This window comes from Chionomys nivalis, chromosome 12, assembly GCF_950005125.1.
Source record: "Chionomys nivalis chromosome 12, mChiNiv1.1, whole genome shotgun sequence".
Taxonomy (NCBI): Eukaryota; Metazoa; Chordata; class Mammalia; order Rodentia; family Cricetidae; genus Chionomys; species Chionomys nivalis.
In genome coordinates, this window is record NC_080097.1 from 61,486,809 (window position 1) to 61,510,512 (window position 23,704).

The 23,704-nt window shown below is 40.8% G+C and overlaps 1 gene segment (V, D, J or C); it reads right to left on the reverse strand.

Annotated features, from left to right (window-relative positions):
• Positions 1-22,387: 22,387 nt before the first annotated feature.
• Positions 22,388-23,026, reverse strand: LOC130884689 (T cell receptor alpha variable 22-like). The segment is given in 2 exon segments: positions 22,388-22,809; positions 22,975-23,026. Coding segments are annotated over 2 exon segments (474 nt in total).
• Between the last annotated feature and the right edge of the window lie 678 nt (positions 23,027-23,704).

Consider the following 23,704-nt stretch of genomic DNA (forward strand, 5'->3'; position numbering starts at 1 on the left):
AAACAGGTAAGGGAAACGGTTCAAGACTTGAAGAACGAAGTGGAAGTAATAAAGAAAACACAAACCGAGGGAAGGATGGAGATGGAAAATTTGAATAAACGAACAGGAACTACAGAGACAAGTACCACCAACAGATTACAAGAGATAGAAGAAAGAATCTCAGACACTGAAGATACCATAGAGAAAATAAACACTCTCATCAAAGAAAACAGCATAACCAACAAATTCTCATCACAAAACATTCAGGAAATCTGGGACACAATAAAAAGACCAAACCTAAGAATAATAGGGATAGAAGAAGGAGAAGAAGTACAGCTCAATGGTCCAGAAAATATATTTAATAAAATTATAGAAGAAAACTTTCCCAACCTTAAGAAAGATATTCCTTTGAAGGTCCAAGAAGCATACAGAACACCAAATCGACTGGATCAAAAAAAAACATCTCCTCGTCATATAATAATCAAAACACAAAACATACAGAATAAAGAAAGAATATTAAGAGCTGCAAAGGAAAAAGGTCAAGTTACCTATAAAGGTAAACCTATCAGACTTACACCTGATTTCTCTATGGAAACCATGAAAGCCAGAAGGTCCTGGATAGATATACTGCAGAAACTACGAGACCATGGATGCAAGCCCAGACTACTATACCCAGCCAAGCTTTCGTTCACTATAAATGGAGAAAACAAAGTTATCCAGGATAAAAACAAATTTAAACAATACGTAGCCACAAATCCAGCCCTTCAGAAAGTAATTGAAGGAAAATCACAAACCAAGGAGTCCAACAATGCCCACAATAACTCAGACATCTAAAGACCCTTCACCAGCACAACTTGAAGAAGGGAAACACACAAACTCTACTACCAAAGGAAAGAAAGAAAGAAAGGAAAAATGACTGGAGTTAACAACCACTGGTCATTAATATCACTTAATATCAATGGACTCAACTCACCTATAAAGAGGCACAGGCTAAGAGATTGGATATGAAAACAGGATCCAACATTCTGCTGCTTACAAGAAACACACCTCAACCACAAAGACAGACATCTACTCAGAGTAAAGGGCTGGGAAAAGGTTTATCAAGCAAACGGACCTAAGAAACAAGCAGGTGTGGCCATACTAATTTCTAAGAAAGTTGACTTCAAACTAAAATCAATCAAAAGAGATGGAGATGGACATTTTTTACTCATAACAGGAACAATTCAGGATGAAATCTCAATCCTGAATATATATGCCCCTAATATAAAAGCACCCACTTATGTAAAAGAAACGTTACTAAAACTCAAGGCAGTCATCAAACCACACACACTAATAGTAGGAGATTTCAACACTCCTCTCTCACCAATGGACAGGTCAATCAAACAGAAACCTAACAGAGAAATAAGAGGATTAAGGGAGGTAATGAATCAAATGGACTTAACAGACATCTATAGAACATTCCACCCAAATAGGAAAGAATATACCTTCTTCTCTGCAGCTCATGGAACCTTCTCGAAAATAGACCACATACTCGGTAACAAAGCAAACTTACACAGTTACAAAAAAATATCGGTAACCACCTGTGTCTTATCAGATCACCATGGATTAAAGTTAGAATTCAACAACAATGCTATCCCCAGAAAGCCTATGAACTCATGGAAACTGGACAGTCAACTACTGAACCTCACCTAGATCAAGGAAGAAATAAAGAAAGAAATTAAAGTCTTTCTTGAATTCAATGAAAACGAAGACTCAACATACTCAAACCTATGGGACACTATGAAAGCAGTGCTAAGAGGAAAATTCATAGCATTAAGTGCCCACTTAAAGAAAACGGAGAAAGCACACATTGGAGACTTAACAGCCCACCTGAAAGCTTTAGAAAAAAAAGAAGCAGACTCACCTAGGAGAAGTAGAAGACTGGAAATAATCAAATTGAGGGCTGAAATCAACAAAATAGAAACACAGAAAACAATCCAAAGAATCAATGAAACAAAAAGCTGGTTCATGGAGAAAATCAATAAGATTGATAAACCCCTATCCAAACTAATCAAACGGCGGAGAGAGAATACGCAAATTAACAAAATCAGAAACGAAAAGGGAGACATAACCACAGACTCAGAGGAAATTCAGAGAATCATTAGATCTTACTACAAAAATCTGTATGCCACAAAATTGGAAAATGTTATAGAAATGGACACTTTTTTAGATAAGTACCATATACCAAAGTTAAACCAGGACCAGGTGAACAATCTAAATAGACCTGTTAGTTGCGAAGAATTAGAAGTTGTTATGAAAAACCTCCCCACCAAAAAAAGCCCAGGTCCAGATGGCTTCAATGCAGAATTCTACCAGAACTTCCAAGAAGACCTAATACCTATACTCCTTAATGTATTTCACAATATTGAAACAGAGAAGTCATTGCCAAATTCCTTTTATGAAGCTGCAGTTACTCTGATACCAAAACCACACAAAGACACAACCAAGAAAGAGAACTACAGGCCAATCTCACTCATGAACATCGACGCAAAAATACTCAATAAAATACTGGCAAACCGAATCCAAGAACACATCAGAAAAATTATCCATTATGATCAAGTAGGCTTCATCCCAGAGATGCAGGGCTGGTTCAACATACGAAAATCTATCAATGTAATCCATCATATAAATAAACTGAAAGAAAAAAACCATATGATCATTTCATTAGATGCTGAAAAAGCATTTGACAAAATTCAACATCCCTTTATGATAAAGGTCTTAGAGAGATTAGGAATACAAGGGTCGTTCCTAACTATAATAAAAGCTATTTATAGCAAGCCGTCAGCTAACATCAAATTAAATGGAGAGAAACTCAAAGCTATTCCACTAAAATCAGGAACACGACAAGGTTGTCCACTCTCTCCATACCTCTTTAATATAGTGCTTGAAATTCTAGCAATAGCAATAAGACAACATAAGGGGATCAAAGGGATTCAAATCGGAAAGGAAGAAGTTAAACTTTCATTATTTGCAGACGATATGATAGTGTACATAAGCGACCCCAAAAACTCCAGCAAAGAACTCCTTCAGCTGATAAACACCTTTAGTAGCGTTGCAGGATACAAGATCAATTTCAAAAAATCAGTTGCCCTCCTATACACAAAGGATAAGGAAGCAGAGATGGAAATCAGAGAAGCATCACCCTTCACGATAGCCACAAATAGCATAAAATATCTTGGGGTAACCCTAACCAAGGAAGTAAAGGATCTATTTGACAAGAACTTTAAGTCAATGAAGAAAGAAATTGAGGAGGATACCAGAAAATGGAAGGATCTCCCTTGCTCTTGGATAGGGAGGATCAACATAGTAAAAATGGCAATTCTACCAAGGGCAATTTATAGATTCAATGCAATCCCCATTAAAATCCCATCAAAATTCTTCACAGATCTTGAAAGGACAATAATCAACTTTATATGGAGAAACAAAAAACCCAGGATAGCCAAAACAATCTTATATAATAAAGGATCGTCTGGAGGCATTACCATCCCTGACCTCAAACTCTATTACAGAGCCTCAGTATTGAAAACAGTTTGGTATTGGCATAAAAACAGAGAAGTCGACCAATGGAACCGAGTAGAAGACCCTGATTTTAACCCACAAACTTATGAACACCTAATTTTTGATAAAGGAGCTAAAAGTATTCAATGGAAAAAAGAGAGCATCTTCAACAAATGGTGCTGGCAGAACTGGTTGTCAACGTGTAGAAGAATGAAAATAGATCCATATCTATCACCATGCACAAAACTCAAGTCCAAATGGATTAAAGACCTCAATATTAGTCTGAACACACTGAATCTGATAGAAGAAAAAGTTGGAAGTACTCTACAACATATGGGTACAGGAGATCACTTCCTACGTTTATCCCCAGCAGCACAGACATTAAGGGCAACATTGAATAAATGGGACCTCCTGAAACTGAGTAGCTTCTGTAAAGCAAAGGACACTGTCACTAAGACAAAAAGGCAACCCACTGACTGGGAGAAGATCTTCACCAACCCTGCAACAGACAAAGGTCTGATCACCAAAATATATAAAGAACTCAAGAAACTAAACTTTAAAATGCTAATGAACCCAATAAAAAAATGGGGCACTGATCTGAACAGAGAATTCTCAACAGAAGAAATTCAAATGGCCAAAAGACACCTAAGGTCATGCTCAACCTCCTTAGCGATAAGGGAAATGCAAATTAAAACAACTTTGAGATACCATCTTACACCTGTCAGAATGGCTAAAATCAAGAACACCAATGATAGCCTTTGCTGGAGAGGTTGTGGAGAAAGAGGCACACTCATTCATTGCTGGTGGGAATGCAAACTTGTGCAACCACTTTGGAAATCAGTGTGGCGATTTCTCAGGAAATTTGGGATCAACCTACCCCAAGATCCAGTAATACCACTATTGGGAATATACCCAAGAGATGCCACATCAAATGACAAAAGTATCTGTTCAACTATGTTCATAGCAGCATTGTTTGTAATAGCCAAAACCTGGAAACAACCTAGATGCCCTTCAATGGAGGAATGGATGAAGAAAGTGTGGAATATATACATATTAGAGTACTACTCAGCAGTAAAAAACAATGACTTCTCGAATTTTGCGTGCAAATGGATGGAAATAGAAAACACTATCCTGAGTGAGGTATCCCAGACTCAAAAAGAGGAACATGGGATGTACTCACTCATAATCGGTTTCTAGCCATAAAATAAAAGACATTAAGCATATAATGTGTGATCCTATAGAAGCTAAATAAGAAAGTGAACCCAAAGAAAATCATATAGTCATCCGCATGGAGAGGGGGAAGTAGACAAGATTCCAGGGCAAAAACTGGGAACTTGCGGGTGAGGTGGCATGGGGCAAAGGGGAAATGGGATGAGAAATATGAGAAGGGGAGGATGGGAGGAGCTCGGAGGATTGGGATGGTTGGGATATAGGAAGGATGGATACGGGAGCAGCGAAGTATATATCCTATCTAAGGGAGCCATCTTAGGGTTGGCAAGAGACTTGACTCTTGAGGGGTTCGCAGGTGTCCAGGAATATGTCCCCAGCTGGTACCTTGGGCAACTAAGGAGAGGGAACCTGAAATGACCCTATCCTATACTGATGAATATCTTGCATATCACCTTAGAACCTTCATCTGGCGATGGATCGAGGTAGAGACAGAGTCTCAATTTGGAGCAACGGTCTGAGCTCTTAAGGTCCAAATGAGGAGCAGAAGGAGGGAGAACATGAGCAAAAAATCAGGACCACGAGGGATGCACCCACCCACTGTGACAGTGGAACTGATTTATTGGGAGCCCACCAAGGCCAGCTGGTCTGGGACTGAATAAGCATGGGTTGATTCCGGACTCTCTGAGCATGGCGGTCAATGAAGACTGATGAGAAGCCAAGGACAATGGCACTAGGTTTCGATCCTAATACATGAACTGGCTTTGTGGGAGCTTAGCCTGTTTGGACGCTCACCTTTCTGGACGTAGATAGAAGGACCTTGGTCTTCCCGCAGGGCAGGGAGTTTGGACTGCTCTTCAGTATCGAGAGGGAGGGGGAATGGAGTGGGGGGAGGAGAAGAGGAGTGGGGATAGGGGGAGGGAAGTGGGGGGAGGGCAATATTTGGGAGGAGGGGAGGGAAATGAGAAATGGGGAGCAGGTGGAAATTTTAATTAAAAAAGAATAAAAATAAATAAATAAGTAAAAAAAAAAAAAAAAAAAAAAAAAACCCAGTGCCATTGTCCTTGGCTTCTCATCAGCCCTCATTGTCCGCCATGTTCAGAGAGTCCGGTTTTATCCCATGCTTTTTCAGTCCCAGTCCAGCTGGCCTTTGTGAGCTCCCAATAGATCAGCCCCACTGTCACAGTGGGTGGGTGCACCCCTCGCAGTCCTGACTTCCTTGCTCATGTTCTCCCTCCTTCTGCTCCTCATTTGGACCTTGGGAGTTCAGTCCGGTGCTCCAATGTGGGTCTCTGTCTCTATCTCCATCTATCGCCAGATGAAGGTTTTATGGTGATATGCAAGATATTCATTAGTATGGCTATAAGATAGGGCCAGTTCAGGTTTCCTCTCCTCAGTTGCCCAAGGAACTAACTGGGGACATCTCCCTGGACACCTGGGAGCCCCTCTAGAGTCAAGTCTCTTGCCAACCCTAAGATGGCTCCCTTAATTAGGATATATACTTCCCTGCTCCCATATCCACCCTTCCTTTATCCTAACCATCCCATTCCCCCAAGCTCCTCCATCCTCCCCTTCTCACTTTTCTCTCCCCATTTTCCCTTACTCCCATCCCACCCCACCCCCAAGTTCTTAATTTTCCCCTCTCCCACTTTTCCACCACCTTTTTTTCCCCACCTTTCCCCTACTACACTTCCCATCCAATCCTCAGAGAAGGTAAGGCCTCCCATGGGGAGTCAACAAAGTCTGTCACAGCACTTGAGGCAGGACCAAGGCCCTCCTTCCTGTATCTAGGCTGAGCAAGGTATCCCTCCAAATAGAATGGGCTCCAAAAAGTCAGTTCATTCACTAAGGATACATACTGGTTTCAGAGTCAGTTGCCCCACAAACTGCCCAAGCCACATAACTGTCACCCATATTCAGAGAGCCTAATTCGGTTCTATATAGATTCCCCAGCTGTCATTCCAGATCAGTGAGCTCCCACCTGCTAAGGTCAGCTCTGTCTATGGCTTTCCGCATTATGGTTTTTACCCCTTGTGTTCATTTTATCACTCATCTCCCTCTCTATGACTGGACTCCATGGGCCTGGGGCAGTTTTTAGCTGTGGATCTCTGCATCTTCTTCCATCAGTAACTGGATGAAGATTCTATGATGACAATTAATGTAGTCATCAATCTGCTTACAGGGGAAGGTTGGTTAAGACACCCCCTCCACTATTACTTAGATTCTTAGTGGGGTCATCCTCATGGTTTCCTGGGAAATTCCCTCATGCAAGGTTTCTCACTAATCCCATGTCTCCCTCTATCAAGATATCTCTTTCCTTACTCTCCTTCTCTGTCTTTCCCCTACTTGACCTTCCCAATCTCTCATGTTCTCCCAGTGTTCCTATTCCCCTTTCACCCTTCCCCTTCCCCCTACACTACCAATTTACTTAGGAGTGTCTTTTAGAGGAAAACTGAGAAATAACAAGTTCACAGTTGCGTGGATTCCCCTGTCTTTGCTGACTTCCTAGTATGACTCCCAGGGCTTTCTGATCATGTATAGAGGAAACTTGATGCTTTCTATGTAGAAACTTATGAGATTTTAGAAAATAAGAATATGAAGTTGTGCACTAAAATGGGAGAATAAGAGACTTTAGAGTGAGAAAATTACTGCACCTTTACACATTTTAGAACTAGTACCAGGGACATAGAAATCACAACCTTGCATAGTTTCCAGAGTTCTATACAATGGCATCAAAATTACAAAGAAAAAGATGGAATTGATACTGTTAGGAATATTGCCAATGTGTTAGCATGTGAAGAGTAAATTAGAGAGTACAAATTCAAATAAACATAGCAAATATTCATTTAAAAAACCGGAAGGCTGATATAAACACTTTACTTTGCTGAACTCAAAGTCAAAGTCAACATACATCAAACTGATGAGAGACTTAGTTAACTGTCCCTTTGCCTTTCTTATAAAATACATTATTTAGAAGTGTCACTTGTCACATTCTAGGTCCTACTCATAGGAGGAGACTATGCAATCCATGGACACGAACAGCAAGAGTTATTAGCATTGCAATTCAATTCCACTACCACAATTCTCACTTTTGCAAGGTATTTTGAATGTTAACTACTCTCTCTCTCTCTCTCTCTCTCTCTCTGTTGGAAGAGGGGACATTTGTTCTTCCCAGCCATCTGGCTAGCTTAGCCCTGAAACAATCACACAGAAATTGTATTAATTAAATCACTTCTTGGCCCATTATCTCTAGCCTCTTATTGGCTAAGTCTTACATCTTTATTTAATCCATTTCTATTAATGTGTATATTGCCACATGGCAGTGGCTTATTGGGAAAGATTCAGCATGTCTGTCTCTGGCGTCTCCATGGTGTCTCTCTGACTCTGCCCTTCTTTCTCCCAGCATTCAGTTCTGTCTTCTCTGCCTACCTAAGTTCTGCCCTATCAACAGGCCCAAAGTAGTTTCTTTATTAACCAATGAAAGCGACACAAAGACAGAAGGACCTCCTACACCATTTTGCCTTTTCTGTTTAAACAAAAAGAAAGGCTTTAACTTGAACATAGCAAAATTACATACAAAAAATAGTTATCAAACAAGAATAACAGTTACAATATTTATATCTACTTTATCTTTGATCATAACTAAGGAAAACTATAACTATAAATTCTTCTCTCCATTAAAGACTCTAGAATTGACAGAGACATCTCGCTGCCTGGGCAGTTCCTCTGTACCGTTGGGGCATCCATCTTCATCCTATAGGCCCATAGTATCTACCATACATTTTCATGAAGCAGGAAAATTTAAAGACAATTTAGTCATTTTCTTCTCTAACCTGTAGCATGTCCCACAGACTGTTTCATGAAGCAGGAACCTTGAAGAATCATCTCACCTTTAGGCATGTTCAGCAGTTATTGCTCAATGGGTCCTGCGTATTCAGTTTATATAACAGTCCAGGCAAGAGAAGTTTCTTGTCCAAATGCCTAAGGAGCCTCTTTGATGCCCATCATACATTTGAAGTAGCTTGGTGCTGTCAGGAGCAGATCTGTCTCATTGTCATGAAAAGTCCTAAATTCTCAAATGTATTAAATGCCATATTCTGAAGGTTTCTAAAAGATTTGAAGAATCCCTATCCTTCTGAAATACTTCTATGTTTATCTAGAAAATCTAACTAACATGACTGAAAACTTGACTATTTTAGATGATTTTCTATTAACCTATATTTTTTAATTATGCATTATATTTTTAAATGAACTACACAATCACAATACCTTAATCAAGATAGAAATATACATATAATAAGACTGATTTTAAATTTGCATCAATAAGCCAATATTCATACCAATGCAAATTATTCTTACCCATGTCATATCCCCCTTTAAATGTAAAAAAACATTTATGAACAATGTTTGGGAATATGGACATAGTTTTGTCCATACTGCTTTATGGTGTTTGGGGGCACTGTTAATCAGGCTTTTCATGGTGTATCCAGTGTGCTAGGTTCATCTCAGTCAGCAGTTGGGAGAAGTAATTTTTTGGGTGTTACAGTGTACTTTCAGTAGGACTTGGTCCATGAAACCATATTCACCTGGAGGCAATACACAGGTTCTCATCTTCTGTGAAAACAAAAGAAGAATTTTTTTCCAAAGCAACATGTTTTTATACCCACATTCTGAAGTCAAGATACCTTTGTAATATCCATGTTGGTTTATCTTAGCAGCTCATACAATGATTATGTCTCTCTGTATTTAGTTCCTTTTTAGTAAAAAAAATTCAAAGAAAACACAATATTCATAATTCACACTCTGTGAATTTTTACGTGGCTTATTTTTCTTTACTCCTTTGAATCTATGACTGTCTGTAATGTCTCTTTAAAAACTTTACCCTTTTTTAAAGCATTAACTTTATTTTATGACTCTTTATACTCTTTTTATTCTCTCTTACAAGCCTACATACATTTATCCAACACTGTGACCCATTGAGGTCTTTTATGTTTGAATCTGTCCTATTGTGAATCTGTAATTCTTTACTGTCTAGGAGCAGTTCTTAAAATGCTAAGCTCTTCTTAAAAACTTAAGTTGCACCATTAGTAGGGTTAATAAGGTACCACCCAGTCTAAGACTTAAGCTGCGCTATTATTTTAATACAATAGTTCTGGTTCAGCTCTGTACAATCCAACATGGCCAAGACTGTTGTAATAAGAGCGGCGGGGCTGCGTCCCCAGCACCCGGCTGCCCGCATGGCTTATGCCCCAAAATAATTACATGGAAACTGTATTCTTTTGAACACTGCCTAGCCCATTAGTTTCAGCCTCTTATTGGCTAGCTCTTACATATTGATCTAACCCATTTCTAATATTTTGTGTAGCACCATGAGCTGGCTTACCAGGAAAGATCTTAACCTGCATCTGTCTGGAGTGGGAGAATCATGGCGACTCACTGACTCGGCTTTTTTCTCCCAGCATTTTGTTCTGTTTACTCCACCCACCTAAGGGTTGGCCTATCAAATGGGCCTAGGCAGTTTCTTTATTAATTAATCAATGAAAGTAACAGATTAATACAAGACCCACCTCCATCACAAGACACTTGTGCCTCTTAGCCATGCACACCACTTCACTTCCAGGGACACAGCAAGTTATATCAAGGTTTTCACAGAGATGTTTTCTGCAAGAGGTCCTCCAATTTGGGAGAGAGCAGTATTTCAGGGAATAAAAGTATGGCTTCTCCCCAGCAATGACTTCCATCCTATTTTGTCAGAAAATTCACAGATTCCTAGGTTTATAGGATTTTGATCTGAAATTTGTTGCTGTATTTCAGGATTCTGAGCAAACCCCACTTAGGGAAAACACACAGCCCTCCCTCACAAGGCCACTCCCCTAAGCCCTCCTGCACCCTTGATTTGTGTAGGCCCATATTTCTATATGGTATGGCAGCCAAGTTCAAAAGACATAGGTCACATCTGAAGTGGTCAAGTAACATTGCAGACAGGCTGTTGCTAACCTAACAAAAGGTCAGAAGGTTGTTTTTCTTCTTTCTTTATAATCTGGAGGAAGCCAGATAGAGATGATAATTCAAGTCTGTGTGACAGATAGCATACAGAGCAGACAGGTATATGTGGACATGACTAAAAGAAACTCATCTGGTTACATAGGAAACAGAATGCTAATGATTCTATCCCTCAGTTTATGTTTTGATACATAAGGTTGTTTGGAGAATAAAGCAGGAGAAATTCTTCAGGATGTAAACTCGGGATTTCATGAGGAATCTCTGAGAATCTCCCTCCCAATAAAGCCATCACCAGACCCTGACAGGTTTGTGTGCAGCTTCCCCTGCAGTCTCCCTCCCTGTGTCACTCAGAGCACAGTAGTACAGTGCAGAGTCCGACAGTTGCACTGAGGACTTCTGTAGGTGGAAGGAGCTGTTGCTCTTATGGAGAGTGGCGTGGAACCCTTGGTGCTCTGTCCTCTTGTTGTCTGTGGCACTTCTTAGCAGTAGTTGAGGGACTTTGTTGAAATATTGCACATACCAGGAAAGGAAAGGAAGTAAATTAGTAGTCTGATAGGTACAGTTCATCTTTATAGGAAATCCTTCTGTGACAGTAACCACACCTTCCATCTGGGTCACTGAGTCTCCATTGCTCATCCCTGAAAATAAATAAATGAATAAATGAATGAGTAAATAAATAAATAAATAAGGAGGAATAACAATACTATGTGAGAGCAAAGTTAAAGACTTTCATATCTGTAAGAAAATGACATCACCACCACTTAAGGTAATTGTAACTTACTGAGCGTTAAGAGGAGCAGCAGAATTGACCAGGTGTCAAGACGCATGTTCATAGAAGTCAATGACACTTGTTTCTTGAGTTTACCAAACTTACAGAGCAAGTCTTCTTGGGACCTTATTGAAACTCATAAACAAAGACCTCCTTCTGCACAGTGACAATCTGTCATGTGAAGCCACCACCTAGATGAGATGCTAACCAGTTCTGAAGAGGCAGCGCCCTCCTCTGGCTTCCCTTTAAACTACCACACATGTATGCATAACACATTGTGGGAAATTTGAAACCTCCCCCAAAGGAGACAGGTATAAAATCCCCAGGGGGTGGCTGAAACCACCAGTGTTACTGAACTGTATGTGTCCTGTGGTATTTAGTGTGATGAGTGTACATTAAAGAGTATATACACACACCTCTGACAAAATATATCTACTTTTTCTCATTTTACTAGTTATTATAGCATGCTATGCTATGAATTTTTGTTATACTAACCTGTCCCCCATCAATCTTGCCAGATTGACCCACTTTTTCTTACCAACACAGTTTTGTGTCCCTTGCCTCTGACATAAAATAAAATACATCAAGGTTTGCATTACAGTTTGTACAGCCCATATACTCTTGAATATGTGACCTTCAGTCGAGGGAAGTCTGTGCACCAGGGACTGCACCAATAAATAAACTTGATTCTCTCTCCCAGCTGCTACCAACTTCCCTTATCTAAGGGTGGAAATGCCCACTTTCCCTCTGCTTGCTGGAATTGGTTCTGCCCTGGTTCTTTGCAAGTCATTTGTGTGCTGTCACCTTCTGTGAGTTCATATGTGCAGCTACCATGATGTGTCTGGATAACACTGTCTCCCTGTAGTCATCCCCATTTATGGCTCTCACATTCTTTCCACGCCTTCTTCCTCAGTGACTTCTGACCTTGGAGGAGGGTATGTGATGGAGACATCCCATCTGGGACTGAATGTCCTGCACTCTTTTTTTTTTTTTTTTTTTTTTTTTTTTGGGTTTTCGAGACAGGGTTTCTCTGTAGCTTTGGAGCCTGTCCTGGAACTCCCTTTGTAGACCAGGCTGGCCTCGAACTCACAGAGATGCGCCTGCCTCTGCCTCCTGAGTGCTGGGATTAAAGGCGTGCGCCACCACCGCCCGGCTGCGAGCTAGCTAGGAGCTTCGAGCGAGGCCGAGACGCGCGGGAGCGAGCGAGCGGAGCACACGGAGGACGGAAGACCCGGGCAGGCGGGCGGGGAGAGACACGAGAACCGCGGACGGAGGGTCGCCCGAAGGAACGACGGGAATCCCCGGAGATCCCCCCGACAACACCGCCGCAGGGAGCGAGCAGCGCACGACGGGACGCGGACGGACGAGCAGGAGAAGAGCGAGCGGGAGGAGGGCAGCTGGTGGCCTGAACCGAGAGAGGCCACCCTGCACTCTTTTCATCTCTACAGCACAGTGAGTTCTGGTTCTCTGTGACAATCACCACGTGCTGCAAGCAGGGGAAGGGGAAGACGAAAGTGTATTTAAATATTTAGAATTATTTTAAAAACTAAGCAAAGAGAAAACTGTCCAATATGTTTTTGAGCGATTTGAAGCTAACTTTCTTGTTTTGTGTTTTTAATGTCTATACTATAGTTGATATTTGCAAACTAACAACTGAAAAAATGCTACACTGAAAGGCCTGTGACTCACGGTGTGCATGGGTCTCCAGGCTCTGGGGCGGGTTGGAGGACAGGCTGCAGGTGCCTGGGGGAGAAGCACATGTCTGTGGCTGAGAAATACATGGCAGATTCTCCAGGTTGTGTGTCTGTGATGTGCACGGAGAAGTGTTTGGCTTTTTTATCTAGTGAAACTTGTCTTCGATCCTGCTTTTTTCTCATAATTGAACAAATGTCAATAATGAGCATAAGATGCTTTCCAGGTCGTTGCTTATACCAAGGAAAGTAGGATGAGACACTGTCTACATATGTGAAGCTGATGACAATGCTGGCTCCCTCCTGGACTCATAGTGTAAGGATGCTGTTCCCCATGCTCACTGTGTCTCACGACCCTATGCAGAAAGATGGAAAGAAAGGAGAACAGTTGTCAGGCCATTACTATTCAGAATTCTCTTTTTATACAGTAACTAGAGAAAACCTGAATAAAATGGAATCCCCATTTGGATGTCTCAGAAATGCTCTCTAAGTATTATATGGTCTTAAAATACTTGCAATTCAAGCTGCAGACACAGAATCATGAAGAAAGTAGGAACATATGTCTTCATTGTTCTTCTATTTAAATTAAGATCCAGTATAGATTGTAATGACATGCTACAGCTTCCAGGGTGTTGTTGTTTCTCAGAAACAATTCTACTTCTTGAGTCATCCACTTAGCCACTAAGAAGATGGCTGTGTTTCTGCCCTAAGCCTGCACATTCAGCATATAAGGAAGTGAGTTCTCTGCATACTCTCCAGCAACTGAGGTCTACTACCACCTTGTGGTTGTATTCTTAACCAGAGAGTCCTCTGCTTAAGTATTCTCTGACTTGTGAGGGACTCAGACATATAAAACACTAATATGTCATATCAAGTGGGTCCTAGTTCTCAGAGATCATGAATGGTATTTATACACACTAGTGAGCCTGTTTCCTAACTTTAAATCTAACAAAACTTATTTACAATGCATCATATTTAAATGTATATACATGATGTTTTTATATATAAATTATATATGCATATATATTATGTTTTCATGTGTATGTGTTTATGTGTGTGTATGATAGAGAGAAGGAGAGAGAGACATTTCTTATGTCTAGAACTGTATTTACTGACATACTTCCTTATCACAGAATGCTCAGGTCATTCATCAAGAAAGTTCTCCTTTTCTTGGAGACAGATACATATGCTAATATTTCTCCTTGAAAGCTATGACACACAAAAAAGGCTTTTAGGTCTCTTGTGGGCTTTCAGTTGCAAGAAGACAATATTGTTTCCATTTAAGTGAGTTTCTGTTGACAATACAGGTAAGACGTTTTTGTGCTTGCAAATTACCTTCCAGAGAAGTTGGCCTGGAATCACAAATGCACATAGGAACCACTCTTAGGGAAGTTCTCAGAAGTCATTTTATCTTGGATATATCACCATCCATTTTGCTCACTCCCACAGAATCTGAATTATTGATAAAAGAGCTGTGATCAATTCCCTGGATAACCTGCCAAAGCTCTCAACTATCTTTCCTCATCCTATGGATTCTCTCAGCATCCCCTCTAGTCCATCTTTTTTTTTCCATGTGTTTTTTTTAATTATTTTTATTCTTTTTTAATTAAAATTTCCACCTGTCCCCATTCCCCATTTCCCTCCCCCTCCTCCCAAATATTGCCACTCCCCCCCACTCCCCTTTCCCTATCCCCACTCCTCTTCTCCTCCCCCCACTCCATTCCCCCTCCCTCTCGATACTGAAGAGCAGTCCAAATTCCCTGCCCTGCGGGAAGACCAAGGTCCTCCCACTTCTATCTAGGTCCAGGAAGGTGATCGTCCAAACAGGCTAAGCTCCCACAAAGCCAGTTCATGTATTAGGATCGAAACCTAGTGCCATTGTCCTTGGCTTCTCATCAGCCTTCATTGTCCGCCATGCTCAGAGAGTCCAGTTTCAACCCATGCTTATTCAGTCACAGTCCAGCTGGCCTTGGTGGACTCCCAATAAATCAGTTCCAATGTCACAGTGGGTGGGTGCACCCCTCGTGGTCCTGACTTCCTTGCTCATGTTCTTCCTCCTTCTGCTCCTCATTTGGACCTTAAGAGCTCAGACCTTTGCTCCAAATTGAGTCTCTGTCTCCATCTCGATCCATCACCAGATGCAGGTTCTAAGGTTATATTAGAGTACTACTCAGCGGTAAAAAACAATGACTTCTCAAATTTCGCATGCAAATGGATGGAAATAGAAAACACTATCCTGAGTGAGGTATCCCAGACCCAAAGAGAGGAACTTGGGATGTACTCACTCATAATTGGTTTCTAGCCAAAAATAAAGGACATTGAGCATATAATTTGTGATCCTAGAGAAACTAAATAAGAAAGTGAACCCAAAGAAAATCGTATAGTCATCCACCTGGAGAGGGGAAGTAGACACGATTGCCGGGCAAAAACTGGGAACTAGCGGGTGAGGTGGCTTGGGGCTAAGGGGAAATGGGATGAGAAACGTGAGAAGGGGAGGATGGGAGGAGCTTGAGGGATTGGGATGGTTAGGATATAGGAAGGATGGATATGGGAGCAGCGAAGTATATATCCTAACTAAGGGAGCCATCTTAGGGTTGGCAAGAGACTTGACTCTAGAGGGGCTTGCAGGTGTCCAGGGAGATGTCACCAGCTGGTACCTTGGGCAACTGAGGAGAGGGAACCTGAAATGATCCTATCCTATACTGATGAATATCTTACATATCACCTCTAGTCCATCTTATTTCCTTCATGTCACCCTCCAATTCACAAAACAAAACAAACAAACAAACAAAAAAAAACAAAGATTAGTTGCATTTTCTTTGGATGAACTCTATTTACTGGCAGTGAGTTTAAGAGAGGTCTTCCTGACTCAATGATGGCAGCAAAAATGATGCAGGTCCTTTAAGAAGACTTCCTGGTTCATGCTAGTTTCACAAACAGCTCTTGCTCTTTCAGGAGACTGATCATTTAAATGGGGTTTGTGGGCAGCTTGTTACAAAATGCTTAATGGCACGACATAGACCTGCTGCATACTTGGAATTGAAGTGGTGTACATGGCTCACAAAAGTTGTGAACATGCCTCCACCATGTTGAACTGGGTGGAGCCAAGAGGTAAACCAGTCAGTCCTAGCCACATGATGCGGGATTTACCTGTGTGCTATGATTAATGAATAAAGAAACTGCCTTGGCCTGTTGATAGGGCAGAACAGAGATGGGCAGGGAACACTAAATGGAATGCTGGGAAGAAGAGGTGGAGAGAGGAGCCATGGAGATGGACGCTGGTTAGAGTCTTGCTGGTAAGGCACAGCCACATAGCAATTCACAGATTACTGGAGATGGGTTAAATTAAGAAGTAAAAGTAAGCCAATAAGAAGTTAGAGCTAATGGGTCAAGCAGTGATTTAACTAATACAGTTTCTGTGTGATTATTTTGGGTCAGGGCCCCTGGGACAAACAAGTAGCTTCTTGCAACAAGTGGCACCTACATGGTCAACTAAATCCACATAAAACTCGAGAGGACTTGAAAAGAAATTTTACACACAAAGAATACAGAGTTTAACATAGCTTCTTGCTGTTTGCTGGTGGCATGTTGTAGCTCCTTTAAGAGAGATTTTTCTGATTCAGTCATAGCAGGAAAAAAAAACCATGGCCTTTTAAAATGCCACTTTCTAGACTGTGCTGTCAGCGTGACCTCTGACTCTTTCAGGAGACAGCATTTGAGTGAGGTTTGTGAGCAGAGCGCAGAGGTTGCTTGATAGCAACTTGGACTGACTGTGTGCCTGGAAGTGGGGCGGTGTGTGTGGCTCAGAGGCACAAGCGGCTCCATCATGATGGGCTGAGCAGGGCAAGCAGGCAGCATCAGTATCATAAGTAGCATACTAATGTAGCAGCTTAGATTCTTAAACACTTAACATTTTAAGAAGTGCATCTGGTCAGAAAATAATTACAAATATGCAATAAAGACAAATCCAGATGACTCATAGTGTTGAATAAATGTACATAGGCTTGGAAGAGAGAAGAAAAAGAGCACAGAGAGTCATAAAATAAAGCTTTTTTTATTCTTTTTTAATTAAAATTTCCACCTGCTCCCCGTTTCCCATTTCTCTCCCCTCCTCCCAAATATTGCCCCCTCCCCCCACTCCCCTCCCCCTATCCCCACTCCTCTTCTCCTCCCCCCACACCATTCCCCCTCCCTCTCGATACTGAAGAGCAGTCCAAATTCCCTGCCCTGTGGGAAGACGAAGGTATTCTATCTAGGTCCAGGAAGGTGAGCATCCAAACAGGCTAAGCTCCCACAAAGCCAGTTCACGTATTAGGATGGAAACCTAGTGCCATTGTCCTTGGCTTCTCATCAGCCTTCATTGTCCGCCATGCTCAGAGAGTCCAGTTTCAACCCATGCTTACTCAGTCCCAGACCAGCTGGCCTTGGTGGGCTCCCAATAAATCAGTTCCACTGTCACAGTGGGTGGGTGCACCCCTCGTGGTCCTGATTTCCTTGCTCATGTTCTCCCTCCTTCTGCTCCTCATTTGGACCTTAAGAGCTCAGACCGTTGCTCCAAATTGAGTCTCTGTCTCTACCTCGATCCATCGCCAGATGAAGGTTCTAAGGTGATATGTAAGATATTCATCAGTACAGGATAGGGTCATTTCAAGTTCCCTCTCCTCAGTTGCCCAAGGTACCAGCTGGGGACATCTCCCTGGACACCTGCGAACCCCTCTAGAGTCAAGTCTCTTGCCAACCCTAAGATGGCTCCCTTAGTTAGGATATATACTTCGCTGCTCCCATATCCACCCTTCCTATATCCCAACCATCCCAATCCCCCAAGCTCCTCCCATCCTCCCCTTCTCAGGATTCTCATCCCATTTCCCCTTTGCCCCATGCCACCTCACCCGCAAGTTCCCAGTTTTTGCCCTGCAATCGTGTCTACTTCCCCTCTCCAGGTGGATGACTATACGATTTTCTTTGGGTTCACTTTCTTATTTAGTTTCTCTAGGATCACAAATTATATGCTCAATGTTTTTATTTATGGCTAGAAACCGATTATGAGTGAGTACATCCCATGTTCCTCTTTTTGGGTCTGGGATACCTCACTCAGGATAGTGTTTTCTATTTCCATCCATTTGCATGCAAAATTCGAGAAGTCATTGTTTTTTACCACTGAGTAGTACTCTAATATGTATATATTCCACACTTTCTTCATCCATTCCTCCATTGAAGGGCATCTAGGTTGTTTCCAGGTTCTGGCTATTACAAACAATGCTGCTATGAACATAGTTGAACAGATACTTTTGTCATATGATAGGGCATCTCTTGGGTATATTCCCAAGAGTGGTATTACTGGATCGTGGGGTAGGTTGATCCCAAATTTCCTGGGAAATCGCCACACTGATTTCCAAAGTGATTGCACAAGTTTGCATTCCCACCAGCAATGGATGAGTGTGCCCCTTTCTCCACAACCTCTCCAGCAAAGGCTATCATTGGTGTTTTTGATTTTAGCCATTCTGACAGGTGTAAGATGATATCTCAAAGTTGTTTTATTTTGCATTTCCCTTATCGCTAAGGAGGTTGAGCATGACCTTAAGTGTCTTTTGGCCATTTGAATTTCTTCTGTTGAGAATTCTCTGTTCAGTTCAGTGCCCCATTTTTTATTGGGTTAATTAGCATTTTAAAGTCTAGTTTCTTGAGTTCTTTATATATTTTGGAGATCAGACCTTTGTCTGTTGCAGGGTTGGTGAAGATCTTCTCCCAGTCAGTGGGTTGCCTTTTTGTCATAAAGGGATCAAAGGGATTCAAATTGGAAAGGAAGAAGTTAAACTTTCATTATTTGCAGACGATATGATAGTGTACATAAGCGACCCCAAAAACTCGAGCAAAGAACTCCGTCAGCTGATAAACACCTTTAGTAGCGTTGCAGGATACAAGATCAATTCCAAAAAATCAGTTGCCCTCCTATACACAAAGGATAAGGAAGCAGAGAGCGAAATCAGAGAAGCATCACCCTTCACGATAGCCACAAATAGCATAAAATATCTTGGGGTAACTCTAACCAAGGAAGTGAAGGATCTATTTGACAAGAACTTTAAGTCTATGAAGAAAGAAATTGAGGAGGATACCAGAAAATGGAACGATCTCCCTTGCTCTTGGATTGGGAGGATCAACATAGTAAAAATGGCAATTCTACCAAGGGCAATTTATAGATTCAATGCAATCCCCATCCCATCAAAATTCTTCACAGATCTTGAGAGGACAATAATCAACTTTATATGGAGAAACAAAAAACACAGGATAGCCCAAACAATCTTATATAATAAAGGATCGTCTGGAGGCATTACCATCCCTGACTTCAAACTCTATTACAGAGCTTCAGTATTGAAAACAGCTTGGTACTGGCATAAAAACAGAGAAGTCGATCAATGGAACCGAGTAGAAGACCCTGATTTTAACCCACAAACATATGAACACCTGATTTTTGATAAAGGAGCTAAAAGTATTCAATGGAAAAAAAAGAGTATCTTCAACAAATGGTGCTGGCAGAACTGGATGTCAACCTGTAGAAGAATGAAAATAGATCCATATCTATCACCATGCACAAAACTCAAGTCCAAATGGATTAAAGACCTCAATATTAGTCTGAACACACTGAACCTGATAGAAGAAAAAGTGGGAAGTACTCTACAACATATGGGTACAGGAGATCACTTCCTACGTTTATCCCCAGCAGCACAGACATTAAGGACAACATTGAATAAATGGGACCTCCTGAAACTGAGTAGCTTCTGTAAAGCAAAGGACACTGTCACTAAGACAAAAAGTTAAAGCTTTAAAAAAGGTAAAATCTTTGAAGAAACAGAGTACAGACAGTCATAGATTAAAGTAGCAAAGATAATAAAATAAATATTAAAAAGAAATAGAGTAAAAAAAGCCATGTAAAGATGGACTACACACAGTGAGTCTGGATTATGTATATTATTGTGTTATCTTTGAATTTTTTGACTGTGAAGAAGTCAAGGACAGAAAGACCGTTCATTGTATGGGCTGTTAAGCTAAACCAGTATGTAAAATATAAAGGTATCTTGACTTCAAAATTTGGGTCTAAGGATATGCTGCTTTGGAAAAGAGGTTTCTGTTTTGTTTCTACAGAGGAAAAGAACCTGTGGAATCCTTCCAGACCAATGTGGTTTGATAGACCATGCACCCTGAAAGGTTGCTGTGAACACCCTCAAAAATTACTTTGCCCAAATGCTGACCGAGATGAACCTAGCACACAGGATACACCATGAAAGACCTGATTAACAGTGCCCCTATTCAGCAAAAAGCAGAATGGACAAAACTACGCCCATATTCCCAAATATAGTCTATAATGTCTGCTTACATTTTAAGGAGGATATGATATAGATATGAATAATTCGCATAGGTATAGATTGTGGTTTATTGATATAAATTTAAGGTTGATCTTGTTACATGTATATTTCTGCCTTTTGATTAAGGTATTGTGTTTCTGTAGCTCATTTAAAATGTAATGTATAATTAAAAATATAGGTTAATAGGTAGTCATATATAGTAGTCAAGCTTGTAGTCACGTTAGATAGATTTTCTAGATATATGGAGATATATTTCAGTTAGTTAGGTATTCTGCAAATCTTTGGGAGACCTTCAGAATATGGCATTTAAATGTTTTAAAACTTTAGGACTTTTTATGATAGTAAGACATATCAGGAATGAGATTAGGAAAAAGAACTATCAAGATCAGTTAGAAAATCTTTTCAGAGCACCATCTATGGTAATTATGCCTAACTACCACAGCCCAATTGCCCCTAATTCTGTACTATACTTTATCAAGAAGCCAAGATTATGATGGTTGCTATGTGAATGCTCTGAAATGACTGAATTAGTAAATCTAATTGTAGAAGCTGTTGCTTATAGTGCTGCCACTTCTTGCCATGCTCACATAGATCTTATTGACAATTGGAAATCATTTATTTTCTTGGAAACTCATATAATCTATTTTTAGAACAAATGTAGTTGCTGCAATGGGGATGAAGGTGAGTAGATCACAAGGGGGTCCCTTGTGAAGCTCTAGAAAGTAAATGTTTTAGACAATCCAGTCACTGTTGTAATCACTCAGCTGCTGAAAGCAGCAATGGACAGACAGTTTGGGAATGAATGAGTATGACTGCTTTTCAGTTCCTTAAAGAGACAAGTGGCAGGCCAGAGTTTTTCAACTGTGGAATATAAGCTGCCAACTCTCGGGAATTAGCAGTGCTTGGATCACATTTAATTGCTATATAATGAATTATTCCCTTATAATGTGACCTTGAGTAGTTTCCACACTTTCTTTTGAAAGCAGTGTTTTAATGAGAAGTATTGCATATATATTATATTGCAGATATGTAAACATTTTGTAGAATCAATTGCTGTATTGTTGTGATACAAATTGCAAATATACCTCTTTAGTTTGCCATTTATCTTTTGACTCATAATTTTTTATGTAAAATGTTTTATATTGCATAATTAAATATATTATATATTTTAAATATTTCAAGACATTGTTGAAACCATGTCTTGATTTAATAATAATATTTGTTTAATTATTAGTATACAGTGTTCTGCCTGCATGTATGCTTGCAGGCCAGAAGAGGACACCAGATCTCAGTACAGATGGCTGTGAGCCACCATGTGGTCACTGAGAATTGAACTCAGGACCTCTGAAAAAGCAGTTAGTGCTCTTAACCACTGAGCCATCTCTACAACCCAAGGAGAAACCTTAACTCCTCTGAAGAGTGAATGGGAGGTTGGGTGGGGGCGCGAAGACGGAGGGAACAGGAGGAGGGGAGGGAGTAGGAACTGTGATTGGTGTGTAACATGAGAAACGATAGTTTTTTAAAAAACAACATAGAATAAAACAATTTGCTAGTTGTTCCTTTCTACCACATAATTTATAAGATTTTCAAAATTAATTCTTCTATCAACCTCATATTTAGGAGATTAGTGGAAACTGTTGTCCCACACTCTCTAAACACAGGATGGAAACAGTTTCTCTCAGTTTCCAGTTTTGAGAAATGATCAAATTGATTCTAGAGTGTGAAAGAGGGGTTGATATTTTATGACCTTAGCACAAACTTTTGATAAAATATAGATTTTATTCATGTGGAATGAAGTTTCTGAGCATTTATTCTTCTACAAGTCAGTATCACATCAGTCCGAGTTTAAGTGTATTCTGCAGTGGTAATTTTCTGTTTCCTCACTCCTTCTTTGTAATTGGTGAAGAACTGATAAAGCCACAACTGTGAAAATCCACCTGCAAAGTCTGCCTGTGGCAGGGCTGTAAGCTGCACACCCAGACACAGTTTGGGGCCAGGCTGCTGGCTTGCTGGAAGCACTGTGCCTCTGCTGCACAGAAGTAGGTGCCAGAGTCCTCCAGCTGGGCATCCCTGATGTGAAGGGTGCTCTTGCGCTCCTTATTATCGAAGGTTGAGTTTAACCTCCCATTCTGCTTTGTTCCCGGAGTCAGATGGAAAAGATTGGTGAGGCTGCCCCTGGAATTCTGCCGTAACCACTGCACACTTCTCATGCTTGTAGAAAAGTTGCATGTGAGAACAGAACTGGTTCCCTCTTGGAGACCCAGGGCTGAAGGACTCTGTTCCACCTCGGCTCCTCTGACCCCTGCTTGAAAACATAAAAGTAATTCAGAATTCATGAAAAGTTTTATCAAATATCCCAGGAGACATCATGAGGATAACTGCACAGGAGCTCTGTGTTGACTCATTTCACCTTCACCACTGATATTTTTGCAGAATCCCTAAAGCAACATAAGTGAGCACAACTCACAGCAAATCCACACGCACAGAATTCCCAGCACAGCTCCCAGTTTCCTCTCCATGGCCCCTGTCCAAATGCTAGGGTGGCTTCTATCCAGCTATGAGGGTGTCAAGTCTTGTGCCCAGACCCCCTTGTGCTTACACACAGCAGTTCTCTCCTAATCACTGAGCTTCCTCTTTCATCTGAAAAAGAAACTCCACCCACCTCCACTGCACAATTGTGGAGGACAATGATGTGGAGCCCAGGACACTCTATTTCTAATGTCACACTTCTTATGCGGGAGCTTGGGGGAAGATGTGTGAGGAAGAGAAATTCATAAATGCAGAATGCTGGTGTGAGAACTAATAGCTCCACTGGGTTAAGGAGAGCCTTGCAGAATGCTAGCAAGATATTTTGACTTTTATTGAAATTTTTTCAACAGTATATTCTGATCATTGTCTCTCCTCCTCCATCATTTCCAAGAGCTTTCAGACCTTCTCACTCACCCAACTCCATGCTCTTTCCTTTTGTCTCTTTTTAGAAACCAAGGAGGCAAACAAAGAAAACCCAAACAGAACAGAAGTAAAAAAACCAAAACAACAAAAACAAACAAACAAAAAAAAAACAAAGAAGAAACTCTCACACACATACACACCCGAAACTGCTCAAACATACAAAATACATACAAACAGTAAAAAGACCAGTTAAGATGAAAATATGCTCACACTAAGCAATATCATGCAATAATATAAGGACATCT